General features: G+C 42.3%; 1 protein-coding gene across 2 annotated transcripts in view; it reads right to left on the bottom strand.

Annotated features, from left to right (window-relative positions):
• PLCD1 (phospholipase C delta 1) overlaps positions 1 to 16,828 on the bottom strand; it is a 134,654-nt gene that overhangs the window by 31,400 nt on the left and 86,426 nt on the right. For both annotated transcript variants that reach the window (XM_075587944.1, XM_075587942.1), the window contains exons 3-5: positions 12,308 to 12,536; positions 2,026 to 2,155; positions 546 to 774 (exon numbers count right to left, since the gene is read on the bottom strand). In XM_075587944.1, coding sequence (XP_075444059.1) covers positions 546 to 774; positions 2,026 to 2,155; positions 12,308 to 12,536 — 588 coding nt within the window. The remainder of the gene's footprint in view (positions 1 to 545; positions 775 to 2,025; positions 2,156 to 12,307; positions 12,537 to 16,828) is intronic.

Raw genomic sequence — 16,828 nt, 5'->3', positions numbered from 1 at the left:
CCAGTCCATGGACTCAAACTTTGGAGTGCAGAGGGTCTTTGTTTCCCCTGAGTGCTGAAGGTATACATTATAATGCGGATTTAAGATTCTACAAGGCTGCTAACGACATTCCGAGTGTTCAGAGAAGCAAGTTCCCCTCCAGTTTTGCGATAGCAAGAAAGTCAAGCGTGGGGTGGCCTTCCTCCATCAGGAAAAGCCGCTTTGGCTTTAACTTGGAACCCTAACCGTTTCGTATGTCCGTACTTCACTAGCGAAAAACGCCCCAAAAGTGCACAATTATTTATTTTATTTTTTCTACAGAAAACTATAATACAGACACATCTCATTTTCAAATATGGGAGCCCAAAGGAAGATAACGTGATTTTGCCCAAGAGAGCTTGAAGGTTCAGGCGCTCTGCAATGCGTGGCAGCCTTATTTCTCAGCGGGAAGGTCTATTCTTGGACTAACACCTTTATCGAGACACCTCGCCAACTCCTGCCTTGCTTATGTTATCACCATCAAGATATTCGCTCTCAGCTATTCATCCTCTCCCCGTCCAACTTACCCATCTCACTGGGTTCATATGTTTCCAGGAGGGACTCCACGTAGTCGTCCCTCACGTCTTCCCTCTGCTCCTGACTCAGGAATTTGAGAAGTTCCTCCGCGGACATGAGCCCGTCGCCGTCCGAGTACACAGAGAAGATGACTTCCATCTCTTCTCGCTCCGTCAGGATCTTGTAGAACTCCTCTATCTCATCATCTTCTAGAGCATTCGACCTGGATTTGTCACATTGCTGGAAATTACGAGGGAGTAGAGGTGAGCTTTCTTGGGCCCCCCAGTAAAAATGACACAGAAAGGTCTCCCTTTACTACCGCTACAAAAAAATTGGTCAAATTGAGGTACAGCAAGCACATTCTGGGCCCTTTGCTTTTTATTTATTGAATGGGCAGTCCCGTCTACCAGGAAACCAAAACAATTCAACAACTTATCAAGAAAAACTGGCTTCCCATGAAACAATGCAATTCTCCTTACCCAGAATCCCTCGCTGCAGCGGAAGCACTGTTTGCCAAGAGATGCCAGGGAAAGGCAGCGACCTGCCTACGATGTGAATGTGCTCACAATGTGGTATTTGTATTTGCTGTACACTGTAGAGTTTCTCCTTTTTTTTTTTTTCCCCCACCATAACTTTTTTAATGACTGGTTATGCCCCTAAAGTAAAAAATGTTCCAGTGTAAAAATCAGTTTCTATTTACAGTGTTCCTTGCAATTTATCTTTGTAAGCTTATTATTTCACCATCATTAGCCAAACAAAGCATCAAAATAGAAAGACTTTAAAAAGGAACAACATCCCTGCATATACTGTAACTATTCAATCATAAAAAAAACTCCAAAGAATTTGAAGATGAAAAGTTTTTTTGTTTTTTTTTTAAATGGAAATGCTTTGTTAGACTCGTTTGATTTATTTTTAAATGTTTGCAATCACCTATATTTATTCTCTTTGAATCCTTTTGGTAATACTTGGTCTGCCCCAGACAGACACAACCTGAAATTATAGCAAATTATTTCCTTACTCCCCAAATACCTGCTAACTACATTATTAATATAAATAGTGACATGCCGTTTATTTATTTATTATTATTTATTTATTTTTTTAAAGGAAGTTTTCATACTTTTTATGCCTTTGTCAGAACTGGTCAATCAAATGTGTGGGGGTTTCTTTAAAATATAAAAATAGAAAAACAAATAAATAACCAATGAATTGTTGGTAATGGCTTGGTGCAGGTAGGCATAGTATGCCCTAATGCAGGAGTGACCAACTCCAAACCACAGGGGCGACAAACAGGCCAGCTTTTAAGGATATCCCTGCTTCAGCACAGACTGAGCCATTGATTGAGCCACCAATGCTACAGCAGGAATATTTATAATACCTGGCCTGTTGGTGGTCCTTGAGGACTGGAGTTGGCCACCCCGGCCCAAATGGCGCTGACCTGCTTCGTGCGTTCCTGGAGCGTGTGTGCAGATAAAACATCAATCACAGACATACCTGGAATATCTGCTCGGCGTAGCTGTCGTCTGCCTGGATATTCACTTCCTTCAAGAAGTTCTTCAGTTCCTTCAAGCTCATCTTGTTGTCCTTGTTTTTGTCAGCTTTCCGTAGGCACGAGTGAATCCAGCTGACCATATAGCTAAGGAGATCACTCCGTCACTTATCCTCCTCCAATCATTTACACGTCTAAACCGGCCCATACTGTACAACCTGGACCATCAGAAGTCGGGCTACTATCCCTCTGCATTTCTAAAGTGACTGGGGGTTTTATGGTGACACTTTTACTAATATATTACATGTCCTATAATATTCTCTCATTTCATATCTCCCATTCATATGGGGCAGGATAGTAGTTTCTCACCTGGGTGATTATTTCTTGATAAGAACCAGATGACGCTCAGCAGTACTTCTCCGCAGGTCATACTATATCATGATAGTTCATGCTTTAAAATGCCATTTAACATTCTGGCTTACCCAGGAGAACCCCCGACCAGTATAGGAAAGCATAAACAGGTCAATAATTACTGTAGAGAGCATATAGGTTAGTTCAAATCCCCACAACTAGGTCTTCTTTTAAAGCAGCAGTCCCACTAACATGAACACAAGTGGCTCCTCCGCAGCTACACCGCATTATTTCCAAACCGGTTCCAGCGATAATTACCGGGGTCTGTCCCTCCCACCAGGGAAATCCAAATGGCCACCAACTCTTGCGGCCCTTGCAGCCCATCGGAAACATCACGGGTTGCGGCTTCCTATTGGCCGGCCATTTAAAGCCCTTTGAAAAACCAGCAGAAACCCCCGGTAACTTCACCTGTAAGTATTTTAGGAACCGAGAGGGTCCCCCATGCGGACAACACGCGCGGTTTCGCTCCGGAGGACCCACCCGTTCTCACGCTGTGAAAAGAAAAAAGGTTTGTTGCAGGCGGCTCCATGAGTTTGTATTGTGTGATTTTGCTAACCTGTTAAAACTCGTTAGTGAAAACGCACGGTGCCGTGCGAGTTTAGCATAACGGGCGCTGCTGTATTCTGCCCCGCTCGCTAGTGGATTGTTTATGGGGCAGTTACACTGAGCAAAAGGAGGAGTCCGATTGTTTGTTTGTTTGTTTTGTCACCGTTGATAATTATGATTAGTGTTTGCCACTATTCCCGTCATGATTTCCATTTTCCTGTTGTGAAGAACAAGTCCCCGATCAGATATGATATAAACCCAGGAAACAGGGGCTTATACATTTTGATGTGTAAATGAATGCAGGGAATTCTTGTTATCCAAATGCAAAATTATGAGAATCTGATATGTATCCACTTTTTACAGACAGTTTCATCTTAACTCCTCAACCCTTTGCTGGAATCAAATTGCACTGTAATAACGTGGGCTTACAGTGCTGGCAATAAGTATATACGGTTAGCATGTGCCCTCCCAGCAGCACCTCTCCTCACCGCTCAGGTCCCTGCCATTCTGTAATTACACTGTATTTCTGGAAAAAGTAAATATAGAAAGAGTTTGTATGTATTTTTAACCTGAAGGCTACACCCTTTCTGCAGACCTCCCTATAATTATGAACAGACATGTTTCCCGAGGTTTAGGAGATAACAGGGGTTTAAAGAGAGAATGCCACCAGAATGAAACACACACATAGTATTAAACATAATATGTGTATGTATGTACAGGTATGTATGTACAGGTATGTATGTATGTATGTATGTATATATATATGTATGTATGTATGTATGTATGTATAATGCTTGCCGACTGGCAAGCGTGGGAAAAAACCGGCCATTTTATTTTAAAATTGGGGACCCAGGACAAAGTCCAGAAAACCGGGCCGTCTGGTCACCCTATATATCTTTGTTGCTTAACTGTTCTGAGACCCGGACCCCCCACCTTTTCTGTTTGCGCACAAGCAGCTGGCAAGCACCAATCACGCATGCGCACAAGCAGCTGGCAAGCACCAATCACGCATGCGCACAAGCATATATCTATCCTTTTCAGCCACGGCTTTGGAGACCATTGGAGACCATAAGTCCTGCTACGTACGCATGTGTGTGTGTTTATGAGGTTATGTAAATATAAATATATATATATAAATATTGTTGTCCGTAGTACGTAGCAGGACTTATGTTCTCCAGAGTCGCGGCTGAAAGGGCCAAAAACTGCGGCTCCAGAGATAGCGACATCGCTGCGGGGGGGGGCCATGCTTCTTGATCGGACCCCCCACAGCAATTATCCTTGGGCATTAGGGCACTCGCGGACACGCAGCTCGCCCCGGTGCCGGACACAATAAGAGATCCCTTCTCTCTCTATAAGACGGGAGGATAAAATCAGGGCACCGGTCGGAGCAACGTAGAGTAGGGAGGCTTCAAGTGCAGTACCTGGGAGATCCTTGGGGAGGCGTCATTTAGCAGTAGGATGATGGATGATACACACACAAACACACACACACACACACACCACAAAACTATGATAAACGAGCATTATCAGTCCCTGAAACAAGAAAAGTTTTGAAATGCCGGTCTGGGTCTCTGACCCATACCTCTGCCCTTCACTCTTTATTGCACCGGCATTACATTAGAAAACTTACAGTCTATATGAAAAGGTGGTATAAACAGGTGCGCCGACGAGGATTCTAAAACTTGCCTTGGAAAATCTGGGGATATCACCAACAAGACCCAGGTACATGCTGGGTACATGCTGCAACATTTCAGTGACATTTCTGCAGACAGACAAATGGCCCATCGGATTAACACAGCAGGGGTCCCTGGCAGTCCCATTCAGTTTTAATGGGACTGCCAGGGACCCCCGCTGTTAATCCGATGGGCCATTAGTCTGTCTGCAGAAATGTCACTGAAATGTACCTAGCATGTACCTAGCATGTACCCAGCATGTACCCAGCATGTACCCAGCATGTACCCAGCAAGTACCTGGGTCTTGTTGGTGATTGCCCCAGATTTGTTTTAGAATACTCGTCGGCGCTACAGTATATGATCAAATATTATATACCATGTATAAGGTTTTCATTTTGACATGTACACCTGTTGTCCATATGAAGATTTCAGATTCCTGGTCCATAAAAATATATCCTAATGATTTGTAATAATATTTGTTGACAGCACACCGATTGCTGCAAAAAGGGAAAAAAAAACAATGTTCTATTGCAGAACATTGACTTATTTAGTACATTTTCATGATTTACTGTAGTAAATAGATTCTTTTTTTGCAACAATTTAATGATGTGCTCAAATGTCTTAGCAGCTTATTATTTTCTTTTTTCAATACCTACTATACTTACAGTCAAACTGCCTGATTTAATAAAATGTCTCACCATTATTTTATATGTAGAAGTATTTTATCATTTTGTACAAAAGGCCTGTGACTAACTTATAGTAAATGTGTTTATTACAATTACACTGTAAATGTCTAAGATTTATTTCCAATTCGTGCTACATGTTTTATGGGTTGTACTAGGAAAGTTTCATTTGAAAAAAAAAAACAATGTCCCTTAAAATGTCCATTAATTGTTTGGGTTATTAAAGATAATAACATCACAGAGAGTACGTACATAAGGGAGGGGAAGGTTGGTTCCAGGAGGACAAGAGTAGAGGAGCCAAGGGGAGAGTGGATAAGTAATGCTTATAAAGTAATAAAGTACAGTAATATCACAGATAAAGCCCCACTGTTTATTATGTTGTAGATAGGGACAGTACCATTTAAGTCAGGATCCTAGAAGATTAAGCTAGTCCAATATAAGCTTTAAAGAGTGCAAATGGCATGCCACAGAGGGCCTCAGTAACGAGGATGCCTGGGAGCCGGCGTATCGGCTCTAACCGCGGATCTGCATTAACAGTCCTCTCCGACTGCAGGAAAGTGGCAGTTCCCGCACCGACAAAAGGGTATATGGGGCCACTTGTACAAGACCTGCTGGGAGTCCCAATGGGCCTATCTTTACCGGGATAATACAGAGGGGTACCGCAAACAGAAAAGGAGGAGGGTCCGGGTCTCAGAATAGTTAAGCAACAAAGATATATAGGGTGACCAGACGGACCGGTTTTCTGGACTTTGTCCTGGGTCCCCAATTAAAAAAAAAAAATGGGCGTTTTTTTCCCACGCTTGCCAGTTGGCAAGCACTAAATCGCACATGCACGTTCGGCGCTTGCCAGCCGCTTGTGCGCATGTGCGATTTGGTGCTTGCCGACTGGCAAGCGTGGAAAAAAAACGGCCATTTTATTTTAAAATTGGGGACCCAGGACAAAGTCCAGAAAACCGGGCCGTCTGGTCACCATATATATCTTTGTTGCTTAACTGTTCTGAGACCCGGACCCCCCACCTTTTCTGTTTGCGCACAAGCAGCTGGCAAGCAACAATCACGCATGCGCACAAGCAGCTGGCAAGCACCAATCCCGCATGCGCACAAGCAGCTGGCAAGCACTGATCACGCATGTGCACAAGAGGCTGGCAAGCGCCGAACACACATACACACAAGAGGCTGGAAAGCGCCGAACGCGCATACACACAAGAGGCTGGCAAGCGCGGAACACGCATATACACAAGCGGCTGGCAAGTGCCGATCGCACGGGTGCGGCCAACAAGCGCCCCTTTGCGTATGCGCGGCCAGCACGTTGCCAGCTGCTCGAGCAAAAGCAACCCATGCGGAGTAGCCACACATAACACATTAATGTAATTTATAGGTGTGTAGAAAATATAATATATATATATACATATACACAGACACACACCCATATAAATACACATGCAAACACATATACAAATATGCACATAGACATATATAAACACACAAATATATAAACACACAGAAACCTATAAAAAGATAAACTCACAAATACACACACAGAAATAGTCATTTTGGAAAGGAGCGTTGTTGTGATTTTCGCAGGGCATCACTTTCTATTTAATGTCAACGCCCAGAGGTGATTTCAGACACACACAAAGCTGAGTAGAAAAGACAGGAGACATAATTTCCATTTCCCATGGAAAAAGTCCTTATCAGAGTGAGAGAGGGGGTGGTTGCCTGTGCAAACTCTTGTTGGAGTGACATCACACAAAGGGCGTAGCTACAGGAAATCAAACCATGTTTACAAGACAAGGCGTCAATGACCCAGATAGAAGCACTTCCAAATGTCACTGCCATTAGAACACTTAGGGCCGTTCTATAGTGTGTGCGGCCGCGCGCCTGTGTGAACGCGACGCACGCTTTTAGTGTGTATGCTGTGATCGAATGAGCTAGTGTGTGTGTGTGTGTGTGTGTGTGTGTGTGTGTGTGTGTGTGTGTGTGTGTGTGTGTGTGTGTGTGTGTGTGTGTGTGTGTGTGTGTGTGTGAATAAGTTTCGAAATAAATAAATACTTTAATAATTTTTTTAATAACATTGTACACACACACACACACACACACACACACACACACAACTCAGCGGCGGTAGCAGCGCGAATTCTTTCTTATCTTCATCCTCTCCCGTCGGCCGGTTCCACGCTCACTGCCGCGTATAGAAAGGCTGACTAACCTCAGCCAACTAAAACTGCCGCACGCGCGCACGCCGTATAGAACCGGCCTTAGCGCTGTCCATTTAAATACATTCTGTCTGGGAATGTCCTTGCCTGACCACAGAGATTCTGCAGGTCTTGTTTGCTCTGATTCTTTGATACGGTAAATGTATTCACAACCCTTGTATGTCACATAAAAGAACTAGACAATAAAAACAAAAAAACCCGGCGCCTCCAAAAAGGATAGCAAATAAAGCCTGACCAAATATAACGTCCAATAAGGTTGAGTGGAAATCCAGAGTAGAATCTTCGATGAAGTCTCATGGAAAGACAAACAAACAAATAAGACAAACACACAAAAAAAGAGAAAAGAAAAAGATCATAGTGCAACTAAAAACAACTAAAACAAATAATCACTGATAAGATAAACGAGAGAATAATTACAAATTGAATGCAAATTAATTAAAATAAATAAATAGCAACAGACACTTGAATGTTGTGCAAGAGACACTAGTAAAGCGATGACATCCGGTAGGGATAAAATTGAAACCCTACTTACAGCAAAGCTGCTAGGTATAAGCCCGTAGCACAGTGTCCTAGACTGGAACCGAAGCCTGGTAGGTGGTTGGTAATACACCACCTCCGGAGATCCACGATGCCGGGGACTGCCGCTGCTACCACACTGATTGATGTCCTGATGTGTGGGGGGTGCCACAGGTGAAAACCTGGACCCGATGCTGCCGAGGGAATCACCGAGGTGCTAGACACAGACCAAAGGTCTCGCGAGACCTCAGTGACGTCACCTCGCAGCGCGAAGGCAAGGGAAGTAGCCGGACAAGAACCGTGAAGCCCAGAGGACTCATGCTGGGTAGAGAAAGGACAGGAGGGCTACCGGGGGAGGATGTCAAGGTCTCTGCAAAATAAAAACCACCCTACGCGTTTCGTGACGTCAGTCACTTCGTCAGGGGTTTTCCACTCAGCCTTATTGGACTTTATATTTGGTCAGGCTTTATTTGCTATTCTTTTTGGAGGCGCCGGTTTTTTTTTGTTTTTATTGTCTATATTGGTTTGTGTGAACCTTTGCTCTTGGCAGCCCCCACTTTAACATTTAAAGTGTGTTTTATTATATGTTAGTCACCCATGTGTCACTATTTTTATTTGTAGCATTAGCGCTGTTCCCACTGCCCTTTCCCTTTATAAAAGAACTAGAGAGACAGTGTAATGGACAATGGAAAGATAAGGTAGTGATAAAGACATTAAAATCAACCCTACAACTTTAACAGTGTTTACAAGAACTGCCAAACATAGTTTAAAATGTGCCCTTCACCACAGCATAAATACCATGTACGCAGAATACAAATATCTTGAGCTAGTAAAGTCAATAACCAGAGGCTATAAAAGGGATATAGGCTCACTCACAAAGGAAGGTAAAAATCAAGCAGTTATGAATACAAAGATCACCGCCAACCGTATGAATCACGGCTTCCGATTCAGCTCCAAACGCGGTTCAGCCGACTCCGCGCTCCAGCATGTTGAAGTCATGTCGCAGGAGCGTTTGGAGCTGAATCGGAAGCCGTGAGTTTAATCAGAAGCCGTGAGATTTGTAACCCCCTGCGGCAGCGCCTGTGACTGCCGGAGTCCAGCTGGAGACGGGTCCCGGTTCTTACAGGCTGCTGCATACATTAAGATCGGAACTTCACCGCGGATTCATACGGTTGGCGGTGATCTTTGTATTCATAACTGCTTGATTTTTACCTTCCCTTGTGAGTGAGCCTATTTCCTTCCTCCCTATTTCCCTGTATTAAATGTATTTTTGACGCTATGGGCCGTGCGCTCCCTCTTTTTTCTCATTTTAGGTTCTATTTTGGATGTGGTTCATCCCTTTGAAAGCTGCCCTACACCCCTCTAGCAGAAGCGTTCCTTACAGACTGGACATTTAAGGGGCTGGTTTCTCTCTGTTTTATGTTGTTTGTGTATTTACATATACATCACAACTATACATTAATTTCACATCTTGAATGTAATATTAATATTTGAATTAATTCATTATTACATATAATTTGGCGCTGCCATCTCATATATATATATATATGTGGTGGTGTGTATGTGTGTATACACACACACATACATGTACTGTATACACAAACATACATACATACATACATACATACAGAGACATGGGCAGAGAGAATGAGAGAGTGTGAGAGAGAGTGTGTGTGAGAGAGAGTGTGTGAGAGAGAGAGAGTGTGTGTGTGAGAGAGAGAATGTGTGTGAGAGAGTGAGAGTGTGTGTGAGAGAGTGAGAGTGTGTGTGAGAGAGTGTGTGTGTGTGTGTGAGAGAGTGAGAGTGTGTGAGAGAGTGAGAGTGTGTGAGAGAGTGAGTGTGTGAGAGAGTGAGAGTGTGTGTGAAAGAGTGAGAGTGTGTGTGAGAGCGTGAGAGTGTGTGTGAGAGTGTGTGTGAGAGTGAGAGAGTGAGTGTGAGTGTGTGTGAGAGTGTGTGTGAGAGAGTGAGAGTGTGTGTGAGAGTGTGTGTGTGAGAGTGTGTGTGAGAGTGAGAGAGTAACCTCTTTTTCAGCTCTGGTTCCCAAGGTACTTAGGGAAAACAAAAGGGCCATGAAATACCACAAGTCCCGTGGCCCCAGAAAGCTGCAATGTCATTGGTTGCTACTTCCTACTGGACAGCCACTTCACTGCCCTGAGAGAACGCATTTCAGCTCCACACGATATTCCTTTGAGGTGGGATTGCAGCTGAAAACATGGAACACAAAGAACTGTATTTATCAAAGTCTCCCGGCTAGCAATAAGTACAATAAACAGAAAAACGCGACAGATTTAATCAAAGAAAATGATTCCCGTTAAAAGCAAAGGGATTTTTCCTGATACCACTTTTGCAGCTGGGAGACCTTGATAAAATCAACACTATTGTGTTACATAGTCAAGTATATACACTTTATTACTTCTATACTGGTATATACTGTATATCAAAGAAAACTTCAGATGTCTCAAAGACAGCACCCTGTTGTTGGAAGCCACATTTATGGTTATATTTTTGTTAATACAAAAGTGGTCTACAATTGCCCCAGTTTTACCTTGATATATATGTTATTGGTCAATTTGATATCCGAGTTCCCATATTAAATTGCTCTGAAATTTGAAGACCTACAACGTATGTTGGCAGCATGTTTTACAGCTGTGTTAACTGTACACACGTACAGTATTTACACCACAAATCATGTCTGTCCTTTACTCCCTATTGCTTTTATTACTGGAAAGGCCCATAACTGTCCTCAGCTGTGCTCGTCTCTGAAGGCTGGGCATTGTGTCACGCTGTATATAAAGCCCTGGGCGCTGGCAAACAGATAAGATACAGGTCGGTCTGGTTACAGCTCCATTCATACAGCCCTTTGACAGGAGCCGGGACACACCCTACCGACACAGAACAGAAAGCTCGGGTTACCGTCACCGGAGACTCACACAACCACTTCAGGACAGGTCATGTTCAGGAAGCGCAATCCTACCCCTTACTAACAGACACTGACATCACTCAACGGGAACACCTGCTCTGCTATCCATTAAACAATAATCATTGAAAGATATGCTGCAATATTATTATTATTATTATTATTATTATAATAAAGGCAAAGAGAGATAAAACCATGGAATATAAAAGTAAACTCAGGAGAGGAATAATTAATGTAACCCGATGCTCGAAGTACACGGATATTGTTGGGGGGGTTGTTTGGGCAGCAGTGCTGCTGAAGTTATCGGACGGAAGTTACAACGCAGTTGTGAAAATCGCGTTAGCCATAAAAAGTTTCAATAATGTATATTTCTCAAAATCAGAATTCTACTGAAGGATCCAACAACATATCACAGGATCACAGTGAGAAATGGAAAGTAAAGGCAATTGACAGGAAAACTAAATGACCGAAAGGAGTTCCTGTTCAAGTTTGGGGTCCAAAGAATCACATTGCGCAATAAGCGGATCGCGTTAGAAATAATGTACAATTGTATGCATTGTACCCTAAAGTATTTAAGGTACCAATAACCGTGTTGTAAAGTATTCATAAATACAAAAATTGGGAGCCACGCTTGCATCGCGTTATAGGCGGATTCGCATTGTAACGGATCGCGCTGTATATACACACACAGGGCTCGACAAATGCACTCGCCCACTCACTTGGGGCGAGTGCATTTAGCCCGCTGTCGAGTACTTACCGGCGGCGCATGCAGCGGCGTGGTGCATCCGGCATTCTTTGGCAAGTCCTGTGTCTCCCCCTCCAACTCCCGTCAAAATTGCTGCGTGGCGTCAAATTATGATATATATATATATATATATATGATCCTAAAGATAAGCCGTTACACGGTTGTATGATAATTTTGCAGACAAAACAATAACAATCACTGATTGTCAGAACCAGCACTGGAGGCATAGACGCTTTTCCAAAATACTTTTAAGCAATATATTACAACAATCCCGACGTTTCGGTCCCCCTGGGTGGGGGTTGCTGCAATATTTTTAGCTGGGGACCGAAAAGTCGGGTTTGTTGTTGTGTAATCATTAAATATTATATAAATAAATATTCTATCCGTTTTATTCAGGGTTTTCCAAAATAGAAACTTATTGGTGAATTCCCCCGAGACGCCATCAAGAAGCGAAAGGAAAAGAAAAAAGGCATGTTGTGCATAAATAATGATTTCCCGGGCAGCATGGCACATGTAAGCCCTCGACTCCCCGCAGGTACCTGCGAGCACGACGACCCCTCAGGCGCAGCACGAAGGATACTGTTTTACCTTCTCCTTTTGGCTCATGGCCTTGGCATTGCGGAGGACTTTGCATAAGCCGGCAATCCAGTGACCGGCATCTTCTTCGCTGCCGGCGACCAGGTCCAGGTTCTTCCGCTGGCCCTTGAAGATGATGGAAAAGCAGCGGTCGGCTGGGATATCCTTGGCAAACCTCTGCAACCCTTCTGTCTCATGGCCCGGCCGTACATCTTCAATATCGTCAATGCAGACTGTCAACACAAAGGAGGAGTCGGTAAGATTGGAAGGTCCTACAGGGGAGGGGGTAGCAGATGTTATTGCGCCCGTTATCGTGGCGGTCATTTTACAACTCTCGGCTCCATAGAACTCAATTGCAAATGAATAGTTCAAAACTTGCGGGTCAAGAACATCTGCTACAGGACGTCTGAGCACGTGTACTGGAGGTTTAAAGTGCTCTTCTATGTAGGGTCAACATAGATTGACAGGTTAAACAAGGTCAGGAGTGAGAAAACATTTGGTGCTGCGCCCCCCTACCTGGTCTCCCCCAGTGCTCAAGCCCCCCTTACCTTTGTGTAGCGGGAAACGTGAGGGCCCGTCACATGACCCCGCGGTGTAATTTGCCGCCGCGTCGCCCAAAGACGGCTGAATCAAGGTAAGCGAGTTACAGAGGCCTCGCGCGGTCCCCCGGTATTTAATTTTAATATTTTGCAGGTTCCAGGAGACCCTGCACTGAAGAGCTTACAATTTAATTCTGGTATTCCTCAAAGATTCAGGGGAGCGCCAATGTTCACGTGGTCATATGTAAAAGAAAAATAAAGGCAACATAGTATAGTATAGTCTCAACTCTTTCTTTCAAGTGTAAAGGTAATCCACTCATAATTTTCTTCTCATAAGTAAGGCATTACAGAGACAGTCCTCTCTCTGATTAGAGCAATGAAACTGGATATCCACAGGTGTAGACCCCTTTCAATTTCTCTCCACCACCGCACGAATACCCAGGAATAGTAAGAAACACCAAATAGCGCAATACCGTCTTAAAATGTATTGGAGATGATCACAAATAAAACATATGGATATGCACTCACATAAAATATATAAGTACAGTCACTGTACGAAATCCCGATAAGGTAAGAGCAATTCACCGGTACACAGTGTGTTGTTCCCCTCTGCGTCTCTGCTCCCATCAACGTCACATCCGGTTGACACGGGGCTAAGGGCGGAAGTGCTGTAAGGAGGACCTCCGGCTGCCAGGACTTCGCGTCTGAGACTTGCACAGGCTGGATACTGAACAAAGATTCTACGCCCAGTCAGGAAAAGGGAGATTTTCTAAATGTGTATTATCAATTAATTAACAATGATTTTAAGAGTCTTGTGGACACTAGTTCTAAAACAAAGTTTAAAAACAATTTGAGTAAAAGAGAAAGAGATGCACTTAAAGAATTACAGGATAGAGAAGACATTGTTATCAAGCAGGCAGATAAAGCGGGGGGGAGTGGTAATCTTAAATAAAAGTTATTATATGGAGGAAGCAAATAGATTATTGGAAGAAAGGGATACTTATAAAATACTAGATAAAAACCCCACACATGATTTTCAAAGAGAATTAAAGGCCCTGTTAGAAAGTGGGAAAGAAATTCAGGTTTTAAACAGGAATGAATTTAAATACCTGATGAAAGAGAATCCCAAACTTCCATTATTCTATTTCCTCCCCAAACTGCATAAATGTATTTCCCGGCCAACAGGAAGACCAATAATATCTGGTATAGAGTCTCTGACAAGCAACCTTTCAGAATACATAGATCACTTCTTACAGAAATATGTTAAAAATTTAAGATCCCATATTAGGGATTCAGCAGACATAATTCGGATTCTGGATACTATTGAGTGGCAAGAGAATTTCTTACTAGCTACTGCTGATGTTAGCTCTCTTTTCACTTCAATATCACATGATGATGGGTGTAGTGCAGTGGAATTCTATTTAAGGAATGATGAATCTTTGTTGACGGAGCAGGTAGACTTTCTTTTAAAGTCCATTAGATTTATTCTGGAAAAACACTATTTCAGTTTTAATGATATGAACTATTTGCAATTGTGTGGGACCGCCATGGGGACCAGATTTGCCCCTAGCTATGCTAATTTATTTATGGGCCATTGGGAACATAATTCCATCTGGCCCCAGCATGGGCTCGGGGCAAATCTGGTCCTCTGGTGGCGCTTTATTGACGATGTGGTGATTGTCTGGCAGGGAGACCAATTATCCCTTGATTCCTTTCTTATTGGGTTGAATGAAAATAACCAGAATATTAAATTTACCTCAGTCACCAGTCCAAAAGAAATTGTGTTTCTTGATTTAGTAATATATGTAGAAGAATGGAGATTAAATACGAAAACACACTTTAAACCAGTTGATGCAAATAATTTTATTCTGGAGACAAGCTGTCATGATAAGCACTGGATACATAATATCCCATATGGTCAGCTGAGACGTATCAAACAGAACTGTACCAATGAATATATATATTTGGAACAATCAGAAATATTAATTGAAAAATTCAGGGAACGGAAATATGGAGAAAATATCATTAGTAGAGCTGTACAGAAATTAGATTTGGTACCAAGAGGTGATATCATTCAGCCCAAAATTGTGACAAGTAAGAGAAAAAATGTAACCAACAATATGAAATATGGTATGTCCTTTATTACGGAATTCAATCGAGAGTCTGCACAGATTAAGAAAATAATATCTAAACATTGGCATGTACTTATGAACGACCCTATATTACGTGGTCATATTCCAGAAAAACCTAGCATCATTTTTAAAAAAGCGCTGAATCTGAAAAGTCTGCTTGCCCCAACTGCCATGAAAAGAAAAAATGATAGTGGTTCATGGTTAAACAAACCAATTGGTTTTTACGGTTGCATTTCATGCAAAGCCTGTGTCCAAAAAAGTGTGGAGAAATTTACCTTTAAATCAAATATAACGAATGAAATGTTCAAAATTAACCAGTATATAAATTGCAAATATTCATATGTGGTGTATTTATTGGAGTGCCCTTGTGGCCTCCAATATGTGGAGAGAACGTCAAGACCCCTTAAAGTACATATACTAGAACACATGGGGAACATCAAGAAAAATCTATTAACCCATTGTATTTCTAAACATGTTGGTATTTACCACCATTCAGACCCCACATTGGTAACATATAAAGGAATTGAGCATGTTCCTGTCCACTGGAGAGGTGGTGACAGATTAACCCTTCTGGCCCAGCGTGAAACATACTGGATCCATAGACGCCAAACGCTGGTTCCAGAGGGGTTAAATGTCAGTATTGATATAGGAGCTTTCTTGTGATAAGCATCTCTTTCTTTTACCGCATTGATTGTTCGCATTAATATTACAAGTTACTCATTCTGTTTTTTCCTGTATCCCCAGGATTGAATCATTAGGTCAGTGTAGTAATGTATGTCATTATTAGAATATTTCAATAGGATCATTAATATTGTGTATTTTTTATTACAAACTTTTTTATTATTTTTTTTTTATATATATATAAGGTTTATGTTTATTAAATAGATTGTCATTTTTATATTATTACATTTTTGGAGCACTACTATGTAATGAGTAGATGCATAACAATTACCAACGTTATCCTTTTTTATTACCATATGACTGCAATTAAGTGATTAATCAGTTCACAAATTCTGTGCCTATAAATATGCTAAGCAGTGATAGGGCAACTAGATTCCTGAAGAAGTCGAACCGACGAAACGTGTAGAATCTTTGTTCAGTATCCAGCCTGTGCAAGTCTCAGACGCGAAGTCCTGGCAGCCGGAGTTCCTCCTTACAGCACTTCCGCCCTTAGCCCTGTGTCAACCGGATGTGACGTTGATGGGAGCAGAGACGCAGAGGGGAACAACACACTGTGTACCGGTGAATTGCTCTTACCTTATCGGGATTTCGTACAGTGACTGTACTTATATATCTTATGTGAGTGCATATCCATATGTTTTATTTGTGATCATCTCCAATACATTTTAAGACGGTATTGCGCTATTTGGTGTTTCTTATTATTCCTGGGTATTCGTGCGGTGGTGGAGAGAAATAGAAAGGGGTCTACACCTGTGGATATCCAGTTTCATTGCTCTAATCAGAGAGAGGACTGTCTCTGTAATGCCTTACTTATGAGAAGAAAATTGTGAGTGGATTACCTTTACACTTGAAAGAAAGAGTTGAGACTATACTATACTATGTTGCGTTTATTTTTCTTTTACATATGACCACGTGAACATTGGCGCTCCCCTGAATCTTTGAGGAATTCTGCAATCAAACAGACTAAGAGAACAGTCTTTACAAGGGATTTGAGTAGCTTTTCTATTAGCACCTCTACACTGGGTGGTGGATTTATCACATTATTTACTAATAGATCACAGTTCACGTTAATCTTTTTTCAGAGACAATTTTTCTGTTATTTGCTTTAAACACTTTGTTTTACATAGTTCACATATTTTAGGACATTGTCACAAGTAAGCGCCGTTGCAATCG

This window comes from Ascaphus truei, chromosome 2 (genome assembly GCF_040206685.1).
Source record: "Ascaphus truei isolate aAscTru1 chromosome 2, aAscTru1.hap1, whole genome shotgun sequence".
NCBI lineage: Eukaryota > Metazoa > Chordata > Amphibia > Anura > Ascaphidae > Ascaphus > Ascaphus truei.
Note: the sequence above shows the minus strand (reverse complement) of the source record. Positions and strands in the feature narration are given on the sequence as shown.